Source organism: Eptatretus burgeri, chromosome 11, assembly GCF_056783735.1.
Source record: "Eptatretus burgeri isolate ZD-2024b chromosome 11, Ebu_testis_v1, whole genome shotgun sequence".
Taxonomy (NCBI): domain Eukaryota; kingdom Metazoa; phylum Chordata; class Myxini; order Myxiniformes; family Myxinidae; genus Eptatretus; species Eptatretus burgeri.
Genome location: NC_140971.1, coordinates 98356762 through 98372311, shown reverse-complemented (window position 1 = coordinate 98372311; position 15550 = coordinate 98356762). Strand labels below are relative to the sequence as shown.

Below are 15550 nucleotides of genomic sequence, written 5' to 3'. Positions count from 1 at the left end.
ACTTGTGATTGAGACATTGACCAGCACAGACGGTCGCGTTCGAAACATGCGAATTCAGACCATGAAGGTCGGCAAACCCCCGTATCCACCTGCGACCTGTAACTGAGGTCATGCTGCTTATACCAGCGAGGGAAGAGTTAATTCCTTCATTGTTTCTATTGATTGTGAATTTCATATTCTCATCTTATTTTCCACTATGTCCCTATATCCGATAGCCGTAGCCGATATGTTGTCCCACCAAGTCAAAGTGGAGGGAGTGGGGATGCATGTCTCTCCCTCATCCCACGCCCATGCACAACTAGCACATTACTCGTCAGGTGATTGAAACCCACCCATGTGTGGAGATAGCAGCCATAAACATCAACACACGCGCACACACATACAATTTGTTATTCAGGACTCATGCTTTTGCCTTGTGCTGAAGGTGAAAGTCCAATGAAAATCAATGATCCACAAGTTTATAGCAAAGATAACTATCGTCATGTTATAAAACATCTGTTCAGACTTGGAGCTCGTTCATGGTGTTACATTTTCTGTTTGCCACAGCAGTGCAATTTGAAAAGAAAACAAGATGAAGGTACCCCAAGACAAGCATCAGATCGAACTTGTGGGAATTGTGAGTAGATATAGAAAACAAATTGTTGTTTATTAATGTCATATTTATTTTTTTTAACAATTCGCTGGCTTCATCGATGAACTTAACGGACTTGTCGGTGCATTCGCCTCTGAGCTGTCCAGCCTGGGTTTGAATCCCAATGTGGCTACAAACTACCGTCCTGGTGTGTGTGTGTGTGTGTGTGTGTGTGTGTGTGTGTGTGTGTGTGTGTGTGTGTGTGTGTGTGTGTGTGTGTGTGTGTGTGTGTGTGTGTGTGTGTGTGTGTGTGCGCCATCCCTCAGAGAGACGTTAAAGGTCCCCTGACATGCAAAACTTTCTGGTTATTTATATATTAACTTGATCTTCCGAGTGAACAAATCACCCGTTTTTGAAAAAAAAAATTAAAAATGGGATAATTAGAGCGATATTTCGATCATTTCTGGTGCTTTTCACAACTTGCTATGCCCCACCCCTAAAAAAAAGTTGACTTCAGCGAATCACAGCGTGATGTCACATACAGAAACTCGCACAGAGTGGATTGACTCGAGATCTCTAGAGTCTCGACCAGCGTTTCTCAACCTTTTTACCCTTGTAGAACCCTTGAAATAGTTTTCATGTCTCAGGGAACCCCTGCATAAAAATTATTATATACCATTATTAATGTCTAGCTCTTTTATATTTTTATCGTAGTTCACGTGGTAAATATAATATTTTTATTTTCGGATACCTGGTTTAAGGAAAGAATGACCCCCTTTTTGTCAAATTTATTGGCAATGAAAAAAAAACATACTGCTCATCCATGAGACCTCACACCAAGGTTTTAATTCACAAAAAAAAATTTTTTTTTTTTTTGGTTGAAAATGTCATTTTGGAAAGTGTTTGTCAACCTCGAGTCTGTTTGACAATTAAAAAACACACCTCATGTAACTTGATCAACAAAACTTAAACAAACTAGAACGGGCACTCAGTAGAGCACATACCTTCGCCAACACGACATTTTGCCCCCCCCCCCCCAGAAACTGTTGATTGTGAGGGTATTTAATACCATACCACATCTGCCATCTCATATGTGTTATGGCTTAAAAACATTAAATTTCCTGTGTTATATCATATATCACAAGATTGGGTATTGAATTCACAACATTTTGGCATTGGTTGCATGCAAATTGGATAAAAATCGACCGCACTATGGCAAAATGAGGATTTTGACCTTTTCATGACCTCAACCTTGACCTTTGTACTCTTAATTTTGTAATTGGTATTTGAGTGTGGGGAACAGAAGAGTCAACATTTTGGTGTTGGTTTCATGCAAATCGGATAATAATTGACCGTGTTATGACTAAAACCGCACATTTTGCAATGTCGTGACCTCCCCTGACCTTTGACTCCCAACCGCTAACAAGGGTTATTACGTCATTGTGTCATGTCACATATCACAAGATGGGGCATTGAATTCTGAACATTTTGGCATTAGTTGCATGCAAATTGGATACAAATTGACCGCGCTATGGTAAAAAGACGATTTTGACCTTTTCATGACCTTGACCTTTGACCTGATCGCTCCCAAAATCTAATCAAATGGTTCTCGGATAATAACCAACCATCCCACCAAATTTGCTGCGATTCAGTTCAATACTTTTGGAGTTATGCGAATAACAAACAAACAAACACACATATTCACAAATAAATAAATAAATACACAGCGATCAAAACATAACCTTCGTAACTAAGTTTGCGAAGGTAATAAAGCTGAAGCAATAAAGGTAAACAAGAATTAACAGAGAGAGACAGAGACAGAGACAGAGACAGACTTCGCGCTAGGAAGCACAGAGAAGATAGATGGACACCGTGCATGCATCCCGTACTTGAGTTAGTCACTCAATGATACAAGAATCCGCCGCGTACAGGATGTCCACTAACCAGTGAGGGCGGTTTCACACTGGCACCATATAGACATTGTTAAATACATTCCCTATGGTTGTTATAATTGTAAATAATATAAGAGGTTGAAGCCTCTATTATAATAACCAAGGAGTTTCCAAAAATATGCCGTATGTCTGTGTGTATAGTAAAATTACGAATATTAAATCAAACAAAAACTACTCAAAAATACATTAGCCTATTTATTACTGTTTTTCGCGGAACCCCTAGCGACCTCTTGCGGAACCCTAGGGTTCCAGGGAACCCCGGTTGAGAAACACTGCTCTAGACCAGTCCGATAAATCCGTCGTCCGTCCGACTAGGCCGATAAATCAGACGTGCTGTAGCTTTCTTTTATTATTCTCTTTTCTTCATTGTTTTCTACTCTCTCTTTGTCTCTATTGAGTGCAGCCTGTGGCTGCTGGTTCCATCATTGGTTGGGACGCGGCTATACCGCTGATGCAGTGTCCCCCTTACCAGTACACTGGTGCTCATTTTGCCGACCTTGGAAGGATGACAGGCTGAGTCAACCTCCTGGTGTATTAATTCAGCGGCCAACGAGACTTGAACTCAGGACCTTCGGATCCCAAGCCGCCACCCTCACCATTAAGCCAACACCAGGCTTATTGTTGTCTTCTGGTGCTACATGCCAACAGTCGGAATAAAATAAATAAAAATGCAACAGAACGTCAGATTTATCGGACTACTCGAGACAATTGTGTCGCAAGGTGTGTTCTGCACACAAGTTTTCATCGTATCCGGACAGCCAGATTGCTTCGTTTTATGCGCGGAGAGATACGGCCGATGACATGGGCTGGCCTTGCTTGCGATTTATTCGCCGCGGAGAACCATATCCGCGAAGCTTCGCTGGTCACATCACCTCACTAAAATATTTCTGATATCGAGCAGTATGCAAGTCAAATTTACATTATTGAATTACGAATAGGATTTAGTCTAACCGGTTGTTATTGCCAAGTCTTCCTTCGATGTCCTCCCGATCATAATTAACTCTGGGAATTTCAGCCATTTTCCTCTGCTTGTCCTGCTTCAGGCTCGAACTGGTAAGGCCGTATTCCATTTCCAGCTGCCTGAACTTCACCTCCCGCGACTACGTTATCCGACAAATCTCCATCTGAATCAGACCAAAATCCTTCATTTCTCTCACACTCACTGTCGTTACCAGACAAATCAAAGTCCATGTCATCCATTATTCAAAACCAAATGTTCGATTTTTTTTTTTTTAAAGCAGAAATGAACGAAGCGATTGAGTCGACCAATCAAATGTGGAAACGCACAGGAAGCCAATAGAATCACGTAGACCACCAACCCGAGTAATTAACGTGCAGCCTTTGTAATCCTGTAGTTGACGTCATGTGGGTTACGCCCCTTTCAGGAGAATTTTTAGGGGCGTTCCCGAAGAGGTTTGTTTTTTTAATGTTACATTTTACAGAATGAGTATTGTGAAAAAAACATTGTCAGATGTGAAATCACGATGAAAAACTACTATAGGACATATATAAATGAAATTTCAGTACTTTTGCGTGTCAGGGGACCTTTAAGCAGGACGTATCATTGCCAAAATTTCTTGGTGGACGTTAAAGATCCTACTGTGTCCTTCAAGAAGAGTAGCTGAGTTATCGCACTGAATATGAAAAAAAAATTGCACCCCAACCTACAGGGGACACTGCATCAGCCCCACAGCCACACCTCAGTGAATGATGCAACGAGGGGACTTTATTCTTAATTGAATCCCAGTCCGATATGCATTTGCTAACAACATAGACTTGTCACAATGTTTCGGTACGATGAATAATTTTTGTTTGGGTCACCATATTACGAGCTTTTTTCCCCGACCAACGACAGCTATCGCCGTGGGAACCAAGATACCCCGAAATTTGATTTAACCCTTCCTTCAAGTTTACACCACAGTGCAGTATTTTCACACACACACATTCTTCAGCACCGATTTTGTATCGGTTTAAAAACAGTGGATTTTAAAACAAGAAAATGAATTAAATTGTTCTCGAGTCACCGATTTATCGATTCGGATAGAAACAAACATTTCACATTGTGACGTATTAAAATGTGAACAATATGTGCAGTGCGTAATCGGATTGGCCCTCCTATGCTCAGCGGACACCTGTTTCAGATCGTGTGAAGCGCCGGCTAGTGAGAATAAGAGAAACTTGATGGGAAGTCGTGTGTGAAGTGACACTTTTGGGTATAGTAGCCGTGCAGTGAAGGAAGAGGGAATTTCAATCACTTAGCCCCCCCCCCCATGTCACCACTAGAGTAAAATAGAGTTGAAGGTTATTCACGAGCAGGAATATATTTACAGGTAACGAAAGCTGAGACAATAGAGACAAGTAAATTCATTCCACACAACCTCTCTATATTTCATTGCGTACATCTGTTGGTGTTCATATTTTTACGTCCCGTTAAAATTGTAATTGCAATTGACATTTTCACAATCTGAGTTTATGTCCAATTTGTACAATTGAATGCAATATGGGATCGACGAGTCCAATTGCCTTTTTATTGTGGATGCATGCTTGTGCAGCTATCATCAACTGGCAAGGCCATGAATGGTTACGTTCTGAGAGCTGACAATCTTGAGCTATTTGCTGTACCACTGTGGCTCGAACTTCTATCCTCAAAAATACAAATTCCAGTCTCAAATATAGATGAGCACTGCCAGCAATCAGGCATTTTCTAAACATGATGAAGAAAATGGAACATACGGTACATACATTCAATAATTCTGTACTTGTTTTTATCAGATCTTTGCCGATTTTGGGGAAAAAATCACATTCTCTCTGGGTTTTGGGATATTGTTTATTATATGTACAACGCTGTTATGATTTTGAGGTTTAGGATATTGTTTATTTCATGTTCATCATTGTTATGATTTTGAGGTTAAGGATATAGTTTATTTCATGTACATCATTGTTATGATTTTGAGGTTAAGGATATAGTTTGTTCATCATTGTTATGATTTTGAGGTTTAGGATATTGTTTATTTCATGTTCATCATTGTTATGATTTTGAGGTTAAGGATATAGTTTATTTCATGTACATCATTGTTATGATTTTGAGGTTTAGGATATAGTTTGTTCATCATTGTTATGATTTTGAGGTTAAGGATATAGTTTATTTCATGTACATCATTGTTATGATTTTGAGGTTTAGGATATAGTTTGTTCATCATTGTTATGATTTTGAGGTTTAGGATATTGTTTATTTCATGTTCATCATTGTTATGATTTTGAGGTTAAGGATATAGTTTATTTCATGTACATCATTGTTATGATTTTGAGGTTTAGGATATAGTTTGTTCATCATTGTTATGATTTTGAGGTTAAGGATATAGTTTATTTCATGTACATCATTGTTATGATTTTGAGGTTAAGGATATAGTTTATTTCATGTACATCATTGTTATGATTTTGAGGTTAAGGATATAGTTTGTTCATCATTGTTATGATTTTGAGGTTAAGGATATAGTTTATTTCATGTTCATCATTGTTATGATTTTGAGGTTAAGGATATAGTTTATTTCATGTACATCATTGTTATGATTTTGAGGTTTAGGATATAGTTTGTTCATCATTGTTATGATTTTGAGGTTAAGGATATAGTTTATTTCATGTACATCATTGTTATGATTTTGAGGTTTAGGATATAGTTTGTTCATCATTGTTATGATTTTGAGGTTAAGGATATAGTTTATTTCATGTACATCATTGCTATGATTTTGAGGTTAAGGATATAGTTTGTTCATCATTGTTATGATTTTGAGGTTTAGGATATTGTTTATTTCATGTTCATCATTGTTATGATTTTGAGGTTAAGGATATAGTTTATTTCATGTACATCATTGTTATGATTTTGAGGTTTAGGATATAGTTTGTTCATCATTGTTATGATTTTGAGGTTAAGGATATAGTTTATTTCATGTACATCATTGTTATGATTTTGAGGTTTAGGATATTGTGCATTAATCATTGTTATTATTTTGAGGTTTAGGATATTGTTTGTACATTAATCATTGTTATGATTTTGAGGTTTAGGATATTGTTTGTATTTTCATCATTGTTATGATTTTGAGGTTTAGGATATTGTTTGTATTTTCATCATTGTTATGATTTTGAGGTTTAGGATATTGTTTGTATTTTCATCATTGTTATGATTTTGAGGTTTAGGATATTGTTTGTATTTTCATCATTGTTATGATTTTGAGGTTTAGGATATTGTTTGTACATTAATCATTGTTATGATTTTGAGGTTTAAGATATTGTTTGTATGTTCATCATTGTTATGATTTTGAAGTTTAGGATACGGTTGTTTTTATGTCCATCATTGTTATGCTTTTGAAGTTTAGGATATTGTTTGTACGGACTTTGATTTTATGAATCTGGGTTCAGGATACGGTTTGTACATATGTGTATGCCATGAAAGACAAGGTAAACAATGACACATCACACAAACGAATATACAGTCGCTGGCCATAAACTTAGAGAATGCACAGAAAGAAGACATGATCTGCTCCAAATGAGATTTTTCTGAATTACCTTGCACCATGTCATAGTCCAGCTTGACCCAGTCAGGTCAAGCCATATTAGATCTGCAACTTGCTGCATGTACCATGTAAACCTGTACTAACCTGTTTCATGGTTGGGTTGTCAGTGACTAAACATTCTCCCCCACCAAGTTTCCAGATGAGGAGGGTGTATGAATATGGACAACAGTAGGATTAAAAACAAAACATGTCAAAGGGCAGAGGAGCTCCTTGTGAGCCAACGACCATCCATATCTCATGCCAAACTGTCTGCGGACGCTCTCCTGCAGTTGGGTTACTTTTTCTCGGTCAGTGGCAGGATTTGCATTTCGGCCACTGTAAAACACTTAATTCCACAAAACCAACAAATGCAAAGAGAATTGCAAACCCACTCCTTGGGAGTACCTCCTGTGCAGCTGCCCTCCGCAGGGCAGCTCCCCAGATTATGGTATTAGAGCAAAGCCTTCGGGACCCCCAGTCTTTGACAATAGGAGGAAAAACGCAGGGTAACTTTCCCGGGTTGGATTGCAGTTGTGGATGTCATGGTGGTGCTGAGGTGTCGTCCATCAGCCGGTGGTCTCTTTGGGTTAATCTGAAGGGGTTCCTTTGGGTGGGTGCCTGGAATGTCCTATTCCTAAGAGAGATGATCACCTGTCTCTGTTGTCATCTGAGCTCAAGCGTTTGAACATCGGTATTGCAGCACTCCCTGAGGTTTGGAGACTGCATTGCGGGGAGATCATGGTGGGTGGTTACACCTACTATTGGTCTGGTCACTGATTGTTACCATGCCCAAGGAGTTGTTGTAGCTGTGTCCAAGAAGCTGACTCCAATGATAATTGAAGTAACACCGGTCAACAAGTGTATTATGAGACAAAGGATTCGTCACTCCTTGGGGTTCATTTCCCTGTCCTCTGTATATGCTCCGACTGAGGCGAGTGATCTCACTGTGAAGGACAAATTCTATGCCACACTCGAGTCTGTGGTTGATCAATGCCCCAGGCGAGATATTCTTCTCATCTTGGGGGATTTCTATGCATCGACTGGAACTGATAGGGATGGTTATGAGATGTGTGTTGGTCCCCATGGGTCTCGAACTGTGAACCAGAATAGCACGAAGTTCCTTGACTTTGCAAGAAGTCATGGACTTAGGGTGGCTGGTTCATGGTTTCAGTACCCACTGACTCATTGCTGGACTAGGTATTCCAACACTGGTGGTGTGACAAAGGAGATTGACCATGTGCTCGTTGATGGTGGCTGGAGGATAATCCAGAACTGCAGGGTCTACCGGAGTGCTCAGTTCTCCAATACCGACCACAGGCTTGTTGTCGCAACTCTGAAGTTGCAGCTTAAATCCGGGAGAATGGTACCATCCCATTCTCGGCTAGATGTTGACAAGCCCAAGGATGAGAGGATATCTGAGGAGTTTGCGAACAGGCTGAGTGGAGATTTGGGGGGTCTGGATGCTTTGAAGGATCCTGAAGAGTTGTGGAGTGCCTTCAAGACCACCATCCTTGATGTTGCCAGTGGATGTCTTGGAACTCAACTTAGGGTGAAGAAGAATTTTGTCTCTCAAGGGACATTGGACACCATTGACCAGTCACAGGGCCAGGCTTAATGGCAGAGGTGAGCTGTTCAGGGAGTTGAGGCATAAAACTGAACTTGCACTGAAGGTGGGCCAGGAGGCCTATGTGTGAGGAATCTGTGAGGGGGTAGAGCATCACATGCTGTCATGTGATTCTCATCCTTCTTACAGGAAAATTTACGCATTGCATTTCTCCAAGCCCATTCCTTGGTGTACTGCAGTTGGAGTAGTGGGTGGTGGGCTCTTGACAGAGGAGTCCTAAGTGAGGGGTGACGCTGCTTTCAGTGCAGGGAAAGGTCTTTTCTCAGATAATACTTGTTCGGGTTCGCCACCATCTGCTTGAGCACCACCAGTCTTCACATCAAAGAGGTCAATGATTGACCGTATCCTTGCTCTTCGGGTCCTCACTGAACACAGACGAGAATTTTGGCAGGGGCTGCTTGCAGCCTATGTCGATTTCTGGAAAGCAATTGATTCAGTGAATCAGGATGCCCTATGAAGGATTCTTGGTCTTCGTAGGGTGCCACCAAAACTGATCAATCTGATGTCTGACCTATACTCTGGTACTGATAGTGCTGTGAGATGTGGTGATACCATCTCTGACTTATTTTCAGTTGATACTGGAGTTTATCAGGGGTGTGTACTGGCCCCCACACTTTTCAGCACTTGTGTGGACTGGATTCTGGGGAGGATGTCAGAGAGATCAAGCTGCGGTGCATCGTTTGGGAATGTCAAGGTCTTTGACCTTGATTTCGCAGATGATGCAGTCATCCTTGCGGAGACTCCGGATATCATTTTGGGGGCTCTCAAGGTGCTGAATGAGGAGTTGGTGCCGCTGGAATTATGGGTTTCCTGGGTTAAAACTAAGATCCAGGCTTTCAATGACATCTTGGATGCTGCTGTCTTGTCTGAACCCATTTGTGGTGAGGATGTTGAGGTCACGGAGAGATTCACTTACCTTGGCAGTGATATTCATATCTCTGCTAACTGTGAGCCAGAGGTCAATAGACATCTGGGGCGGGCCTGGGGAGTCTTTGATTCACTGTATCATGGGGTGTGACGCTGTTGGTACCTGTGCGGGAGGACGAAAGTCTGAGTCTTCAGGTCCTTGGTGCATCTAGTGTTGCTCTCCGGATGTGAGACTTGGACTCTGACCAGGATCTGAGATGGAGACTTAATTCCTTTGATACGAGGTCTCTTCAGAGCATCCTTGGCCACCACTGGTCAGACTTTGTGTCCAATGAGCGGTTGCTGAGAGAGACTGAAATGACATTTATTATCTGCATCATCCATGAGTGGCAGCTCGTGGCTGTATAGACATGTGGCTCATTTTCCTGATGCTGATCCTGCTCTCCAGATTCTCTCAGCGAGGGAGCCTCATGAGTAGAGGAGGCCAATGGGCTGACTTCGTGCTTGCAGCAGGTTGATCAGCATGTCAAGGAGATGGGGGATGGCCAGACAGAGGCCTCTGGAGTACCAGTGGAAAGTGGACGCAGTGACGTGCTGCTCAATCACATGCTCCCATATCTGACCTGACCTGAACAGTGTTCAAGGGCCAAGGCCTGTGATGGCCCGTGCTTAATACAACAAAAAATTCAAGTGGGAGGGGGAGCAGGACAGCCTGCTGTGGTGTTAACATTTTCTTAACATTACAGCAGGATAGCCAAGAGATACAGATCCTTGCTCTAAGCTCTCTCGGCTGGTTTTTAATCCTGGCGCAGCTATAAACTGTCATCCTGGTGTTTCACAGGCAGGGTGATTCATCAATGTGTGTGACGTCAAACTGGATGTCACATCTGCCAGAATCCCCCTCCTCTTACCCTCTCCCCTTTCCTCCCCCCCCCCTTCCATCTTTCTCCCCTTTCCCTCTTTCACCCATCTCTCTCTCACTTTCTCCCTCCCCTCTTCCTCCCACCCCTATCCCTCTCTCTCCCTCTCTCACTCCTCCCTCTCTCTCCACTCCCCTTCCTCTCTTCTCCCTCACTCTCCCACCCATCTCCCTCACTTTCCCACCCCTCTCCCTCATTCACCCACTCCTCTCCCTCTCTCTCCCACCCTTTTCCCTCTCTCTCCCACCCTTTTCCCTCGCTCTCCCACCCTTTTCCCTCGCTCTCCCACCCTTTTCCCTCGCTCTCCCACCCTTTTCCCTCGCTCTCCCACCCTTTTCCCTCGCTCTCCCACCCTTTTCCCTCGCTCTCCCACCCTTTTCCCTCGCTCTCCCACCCTTTTCCCTCGCTCTCTCACCCTTTTCCCTCGCTCTCTCACCCTTTTCGCTCGCTCTCTCACTGTCTCTCTGCCTCTCTGCCTCTCTGCCTCTCTCTCTGTCCCACTCCTCCCCTCCCCCTCTCACCCTCTGCCTCTCTCACCCCGATCCCACCCCCCTCCCTCCCCCCACCACCCCCCCCCCCCCCACCACTCCCCCTCTCTCTTCCCTCTCCCTCCTTCCTCTCTCTCCCTCTCTTCCTCCTTCCTCTCTTCTCCCTCACTCTCCTACCCCTCTCCCTCACTTTCTCACCCCTCTCCCTCATTCTCCCACCCCTCGCCTCACTCTCCCTCTGTCCCTCCTCTCTCTCTTCCCACTCCACTCCCACCCCTCCCCCTCATTCTCCTGCCCCTTTCCCTATCACTCCTATCCCCTCTCCCCTCTCATCCCTCTCTCCATCTCTCTGTCTCACACCTCCCCTCCCCTCTCTCTCCCCTCTGCATCTCTCACCCCGATTCCTCCCCTCTCTCTCTCTCCCCCCTCTCTCGCTTTCCACCTCCCATCCATCCTCTCTCCCTCCCTTCTCTCCCTCTCTTCCATCCCTCCTCACTCCATCCTCTCGCCCACCTCTATCCTTCCTCTCTCTCTCTCTCTCTCTCTCTCTCTCTCTCTCTCTCTCTCTCTCTCTCTCTCTCTCTCTCTCTCTCTCTCTCTCTCTCTCTCTCTCTCTCTCTCTCTCTCTCTCTCTCTCTCTCTCTCTCTCACCTCTCTCTCACCTCTCTCTCACCTCTCTCTCACCTCTCTCTCACCTCTCTCTCACCTCTCTCTCTCTCTCTCCTCCCCTCTCTCTCTCTCTGACCTCTCTCTTTCTCTCGCACCTCTCTCTCTCTCTCACCTCTCTCTCTCTCACCTCTCTCTCTCTCTCTCTCACCTCTCTCTCTCTCACCTCTCTCTCTCTCACCTCTCTCTCTCTCTCTCTCTCACCTCTCTCTCTCTCACCTCTCTCTCTCTCACCTCTCTCTCTCTCACCTCTCTCTCTCTCACCTCTCTCTCTCTCTCACCTCTCTCTCTCTCTCACCTCTCTCACCTCTCTCTCTCTCTCACCTCTCTCTCTCTCTCTCTCTCTCTCTCTCTCTCTCTCTCTCTCTCTCTCTCTCTCTCTCTCTCTCTCTCTCTCTCTCTCTCTCTCTCTCTCTCTCTCTCTCTCTCTCTCACCTCTCTCTCTCTCACCTCTCTCTCTCTCTCTCTCTCTCTCTCACCTCTCTCTCTCACCTCTCTCTCTCTCTCACCTCTCTCTCTCTCTCTCTCTCACCTCTCTCTCTCTCTCACCTCTCTCTCACCTCTCTCTCTCTCACCTCTCTCTCTCTCTCACCTCTCTCTCTCTCACCTCTCTCTCTCTCACCTCTCTCTCTCTCACCTCTCTCTCTCTCACCTCTCTCTCTCTCACCTCTCTCTCTCTCTCTCTCTCACCTCTCCCTCTTTCTCCCCCACAAGTTCAAAACTAAACCATCAGTCTTTAACAGTCTCCTTAATAGAGTGCGAGGAGTGGAGGTGGAGGTGGAGGTAGTGAGAGTGAGAGTGAGAGGGGTGGGAGAAAGAGGGAGTGGGGTGAGAAGGGTGAGAGAGATAGAGATAGATGCAAGAGGGAGGGGAGAGAGGGAGAGACAGAGATGACCTTGCTATAAACTGTCATCCTGGTGTTTCACAAGCAGGGTGATTCATCAACGTGTGTGCCATCTCTCAGATGTATGTTAAACTGGGCATTACATCTGCCAGAATCCATCCTCCTCTTCCCCCTCTCCCCCTCCGCACTCTGTCTCCCCTCCCCTCTCTCTCCCCTCCCCTCTCTCTCTCCTCACTCTCCCCTCCCCCTCTATTCTCTCCCATGTCTCCCTCCTCCCTTCTCGCTCCTTTCTCCCTCTCGCTCTCTCACGACTATCTCACCCTTCTCTCTTTCTCTCCAACCCCTATCCCTCTCTCCCACTCCTCTTCCTTCCAACCCCTATCTCTCTCTCTCTCTCTCTCTCTCTCTCTCTCTCTCTCTCTCTCTCTCTCTCTCTCTCTCTCTCTCTCTCTCTCTCTCTCTCTCTCTCTCTCTCTCTCTCTCTCTCTCTCTCTCTCTCTCTCTCTCTCTCTCTCTCTCTCTCTCTCTCTCTCTCTCTCTCTCTCTCTCTCTCTCTCTCTCTCTCTCTCTCTCTCTCTCTCTCTCTCTCTCTCTCTCTCTCTCTCTCTCTCTCTCTCTCTCTCTCTCTCTCTCTCTCTCTCTCTCTCTCTCTCTCTCTCTCTCTCTCCCTCTCTCCCTCTCTCCCTCTCTCCCTCTCTCCCTCTCTCTCTCTCCCTCTCTCCCTCTCTCCCTCTCTCCCTCTCTCCCTCTCTCCCTCTCTCCCTCTCTCCCTCTCTCTCTCTCTCTCTCTCTCTCTCTCTCTCTCTCTCTCTCTCTCTCTCTCTCTCTCTCTCTCTCTCTCTCTCTCTCTCTCTCTCTCTCTCTCTCTCTCTCTCTCACCCCCTCTCTTTCTCTCAGACCCCTCTCTTTCTCTCAGACCCCCTCTCTTTCTCTCAGACCCCCTCTCTTTCTCTCAGACCCCTCTCTCTTTCTCTCAGACCCCCTCTCTTTCTCTCAGACCCCCTCTCTTTCTCTCAGACCCCCTCTCTTTCTCTCAGACCCCCTCTCTTTCTCTCAGACCCCCTCTCTTTCTCTCCAACCCCTCTTCCTCTCTCCCTCTTCACCTACCCTCCTATCGCCCTCCCCTATCCTTCCCCTATCTCCTCTCTCCCTTCTCTCCCTCTTTGTCCCCCCCCCCACCTTTAATATACCTGTTAATGAAGCAATGGGTTGTATTTGCTAGTGAAGAATAAAAGCGTTATTTCTGGCACCCTGGTTGCATTCCCAAATCCTGCCATCTTCAGTTGACCAGCAGGCCTGACCAGCCGGTTCGTAAAAGACATGGGCCAAACACTTTTCTCGACCAACCCCACAAGTAAATGGTATTACTTGGGGCCATTAAAGTAAGAGTCAGTTTTGAGACACGTCACTCGACTCAAGGCCCTGTCACACCTTGACGATTTAGCCAGCGTATACCTGACATATGCAAAATGTGGCTAAATTGCTGGCACACGTCGAATACGTTATGGGTAAGTTTGTATACGTTAAGAGCATGCTGGCATCCGTCGTAGTACGCTGGCATATGTCTTTGTACGCTGGCATACTTCGTAGTACGCCGAGGTGTAAGACAAATTTTCTATGCTTGAAATTTTTCGACATATGCCAGCGTATGACTCACACGTTCGGCATATGCTGGCCATAAGTTGTAGGCACGTTACGCGATCGTTGACACACGTCGACACACGTTACTTGTACGTTACTCATAAGTCGAAACACATCAAGGTAATGGTTAGCGTCAGTGTTCCAGACTCCCTGGTTTTTTTTTTCTTTTTTTTCTTCGGTATGATGATGATGTTAACACTTCGATTTCTAGTGCGGTTATAATATAATAAAATTAATAGGCTGCCGCTCAACGATTTAAATCATAACCACACTAGAAATCGAAGTGTCAACATGACCGTCATACCGAAGAAAAAAAAAAACCTGGGAGTCTGGAACACTGACGCTAACCGTTACATTGACGTGTTTCGACTTATGAGTAACATATGTCGACGTGTGTCAACGATCGCGTAACGTGCCTACAACTTATGCCAGCGTATGCGGAATGTGTGTCATACGTCAAGTACGTCGAGAAATTTTCAACATGCTGAAAATTACTCGGCGTACTACGACGTATGCCAGCGTGCTATTAACGTATACAAAACTTACCCATAACGTATTCGACGTGTGCCAGCCTGGTTCGGCAAATTGTTCATACGTCGGCATACGCTGGCTCAAACATCAAGGTGTGACAGCGGCTTCACACTTCGATGTTTAGTCCGGTTATGATTTGAATCGTCGAGCCGCATCTTATGAATAGCCTACGCCACGTGATCGTCGGCGATACGCTGCCGCGCGCTATGCATAAGTTAGACTCTCGTTGGGCATAGGTTGTGAATGCCGACAACACGCTCAGCATTCGTTAGTATAAGTTATCTATATGTGATTAAAACGTTCTGTGTACGTTACTAACACGTTATGCATACGTCCAACACGTTATTATACGCCCAAAACTTTTTTAAAAAACGTCAATAGTTCAGCGTACGCCAGCGTTTTACATACATTTTGAGTCCTTGCCATACGCTGGCTAAAACGTCAAGGTGTGACAGGGCCTTAAGAGAGCTCAAATTTTATGGGGATGTTGAGAATGATTGAAGGAAATTAACATCATCCCTTTGTTACATATGTTAAGCGAGGCAGGTGTGGTTTTTCATTGTTATTTCTTTGCCAGTAGTTAACAATATCACTGCCCTGTTTTTGTGTGAAATCGAGAAAAGCATATTATATATCACTTGAAATGTCCATGTGTGGAATGCAGTCATCGAGCCTGGGACAAAGAAAGTTGTCTGGAGAAGATGTCATGACGCGCGCTCAGCCTCGATGCTCCACTTGAATTTGGAACTCCCAGGAAATCGAGAAAATATGCGGAGAGTCGGAAGATGCTCCTTCCTTTTCGCATCAAGTCCAAGTCAGTCTATCTCTATGTTCTCTTTGTCTTCCAGTTTATTGCCTGTTTTTCTTCTTCGTTTTTCCTCCTCAGACTCGATGTA

The 15550-nt window shown here is 44.5% G+C and overlaps 1 protein-coding gene across 11 annotated transcripts in view; it reads left to right on the top strand.

Moving 5' to 3' along the window:
• ABCC12 (ATP binding cassette subfamily C member 12) overlaps positions 1 to 15550 on the top strand; it is a 192921-nt gene that overhangs the window by 52513 nt on the left and 124858 nt on the right. For 7 of the 11 annotated variants that reach the window (XM_085847594.1, XM_085847593.1, XM_085847603.1 and 4 more), the window contains 2 exons: positions 547 to 616; positions 15319 to 15468. In XM_085847594.1, the coding sequence (XP_085703720.1) occupies positions 15440 to 15468 (29 nt within the window). In that variant the 5' untranslated portion in view covers positions 547 to 616; positions 15319 to 15439. The remainder of the gene's footprint in view (positions 1 to 546; positions 617 to 15318; positions 15469 to 15550) is intronic. The other 4 variants (XM_085847599.1, XM_085847601.1, XM_085847598.1 and 1 more) reach the window with 2 other exon arrangements.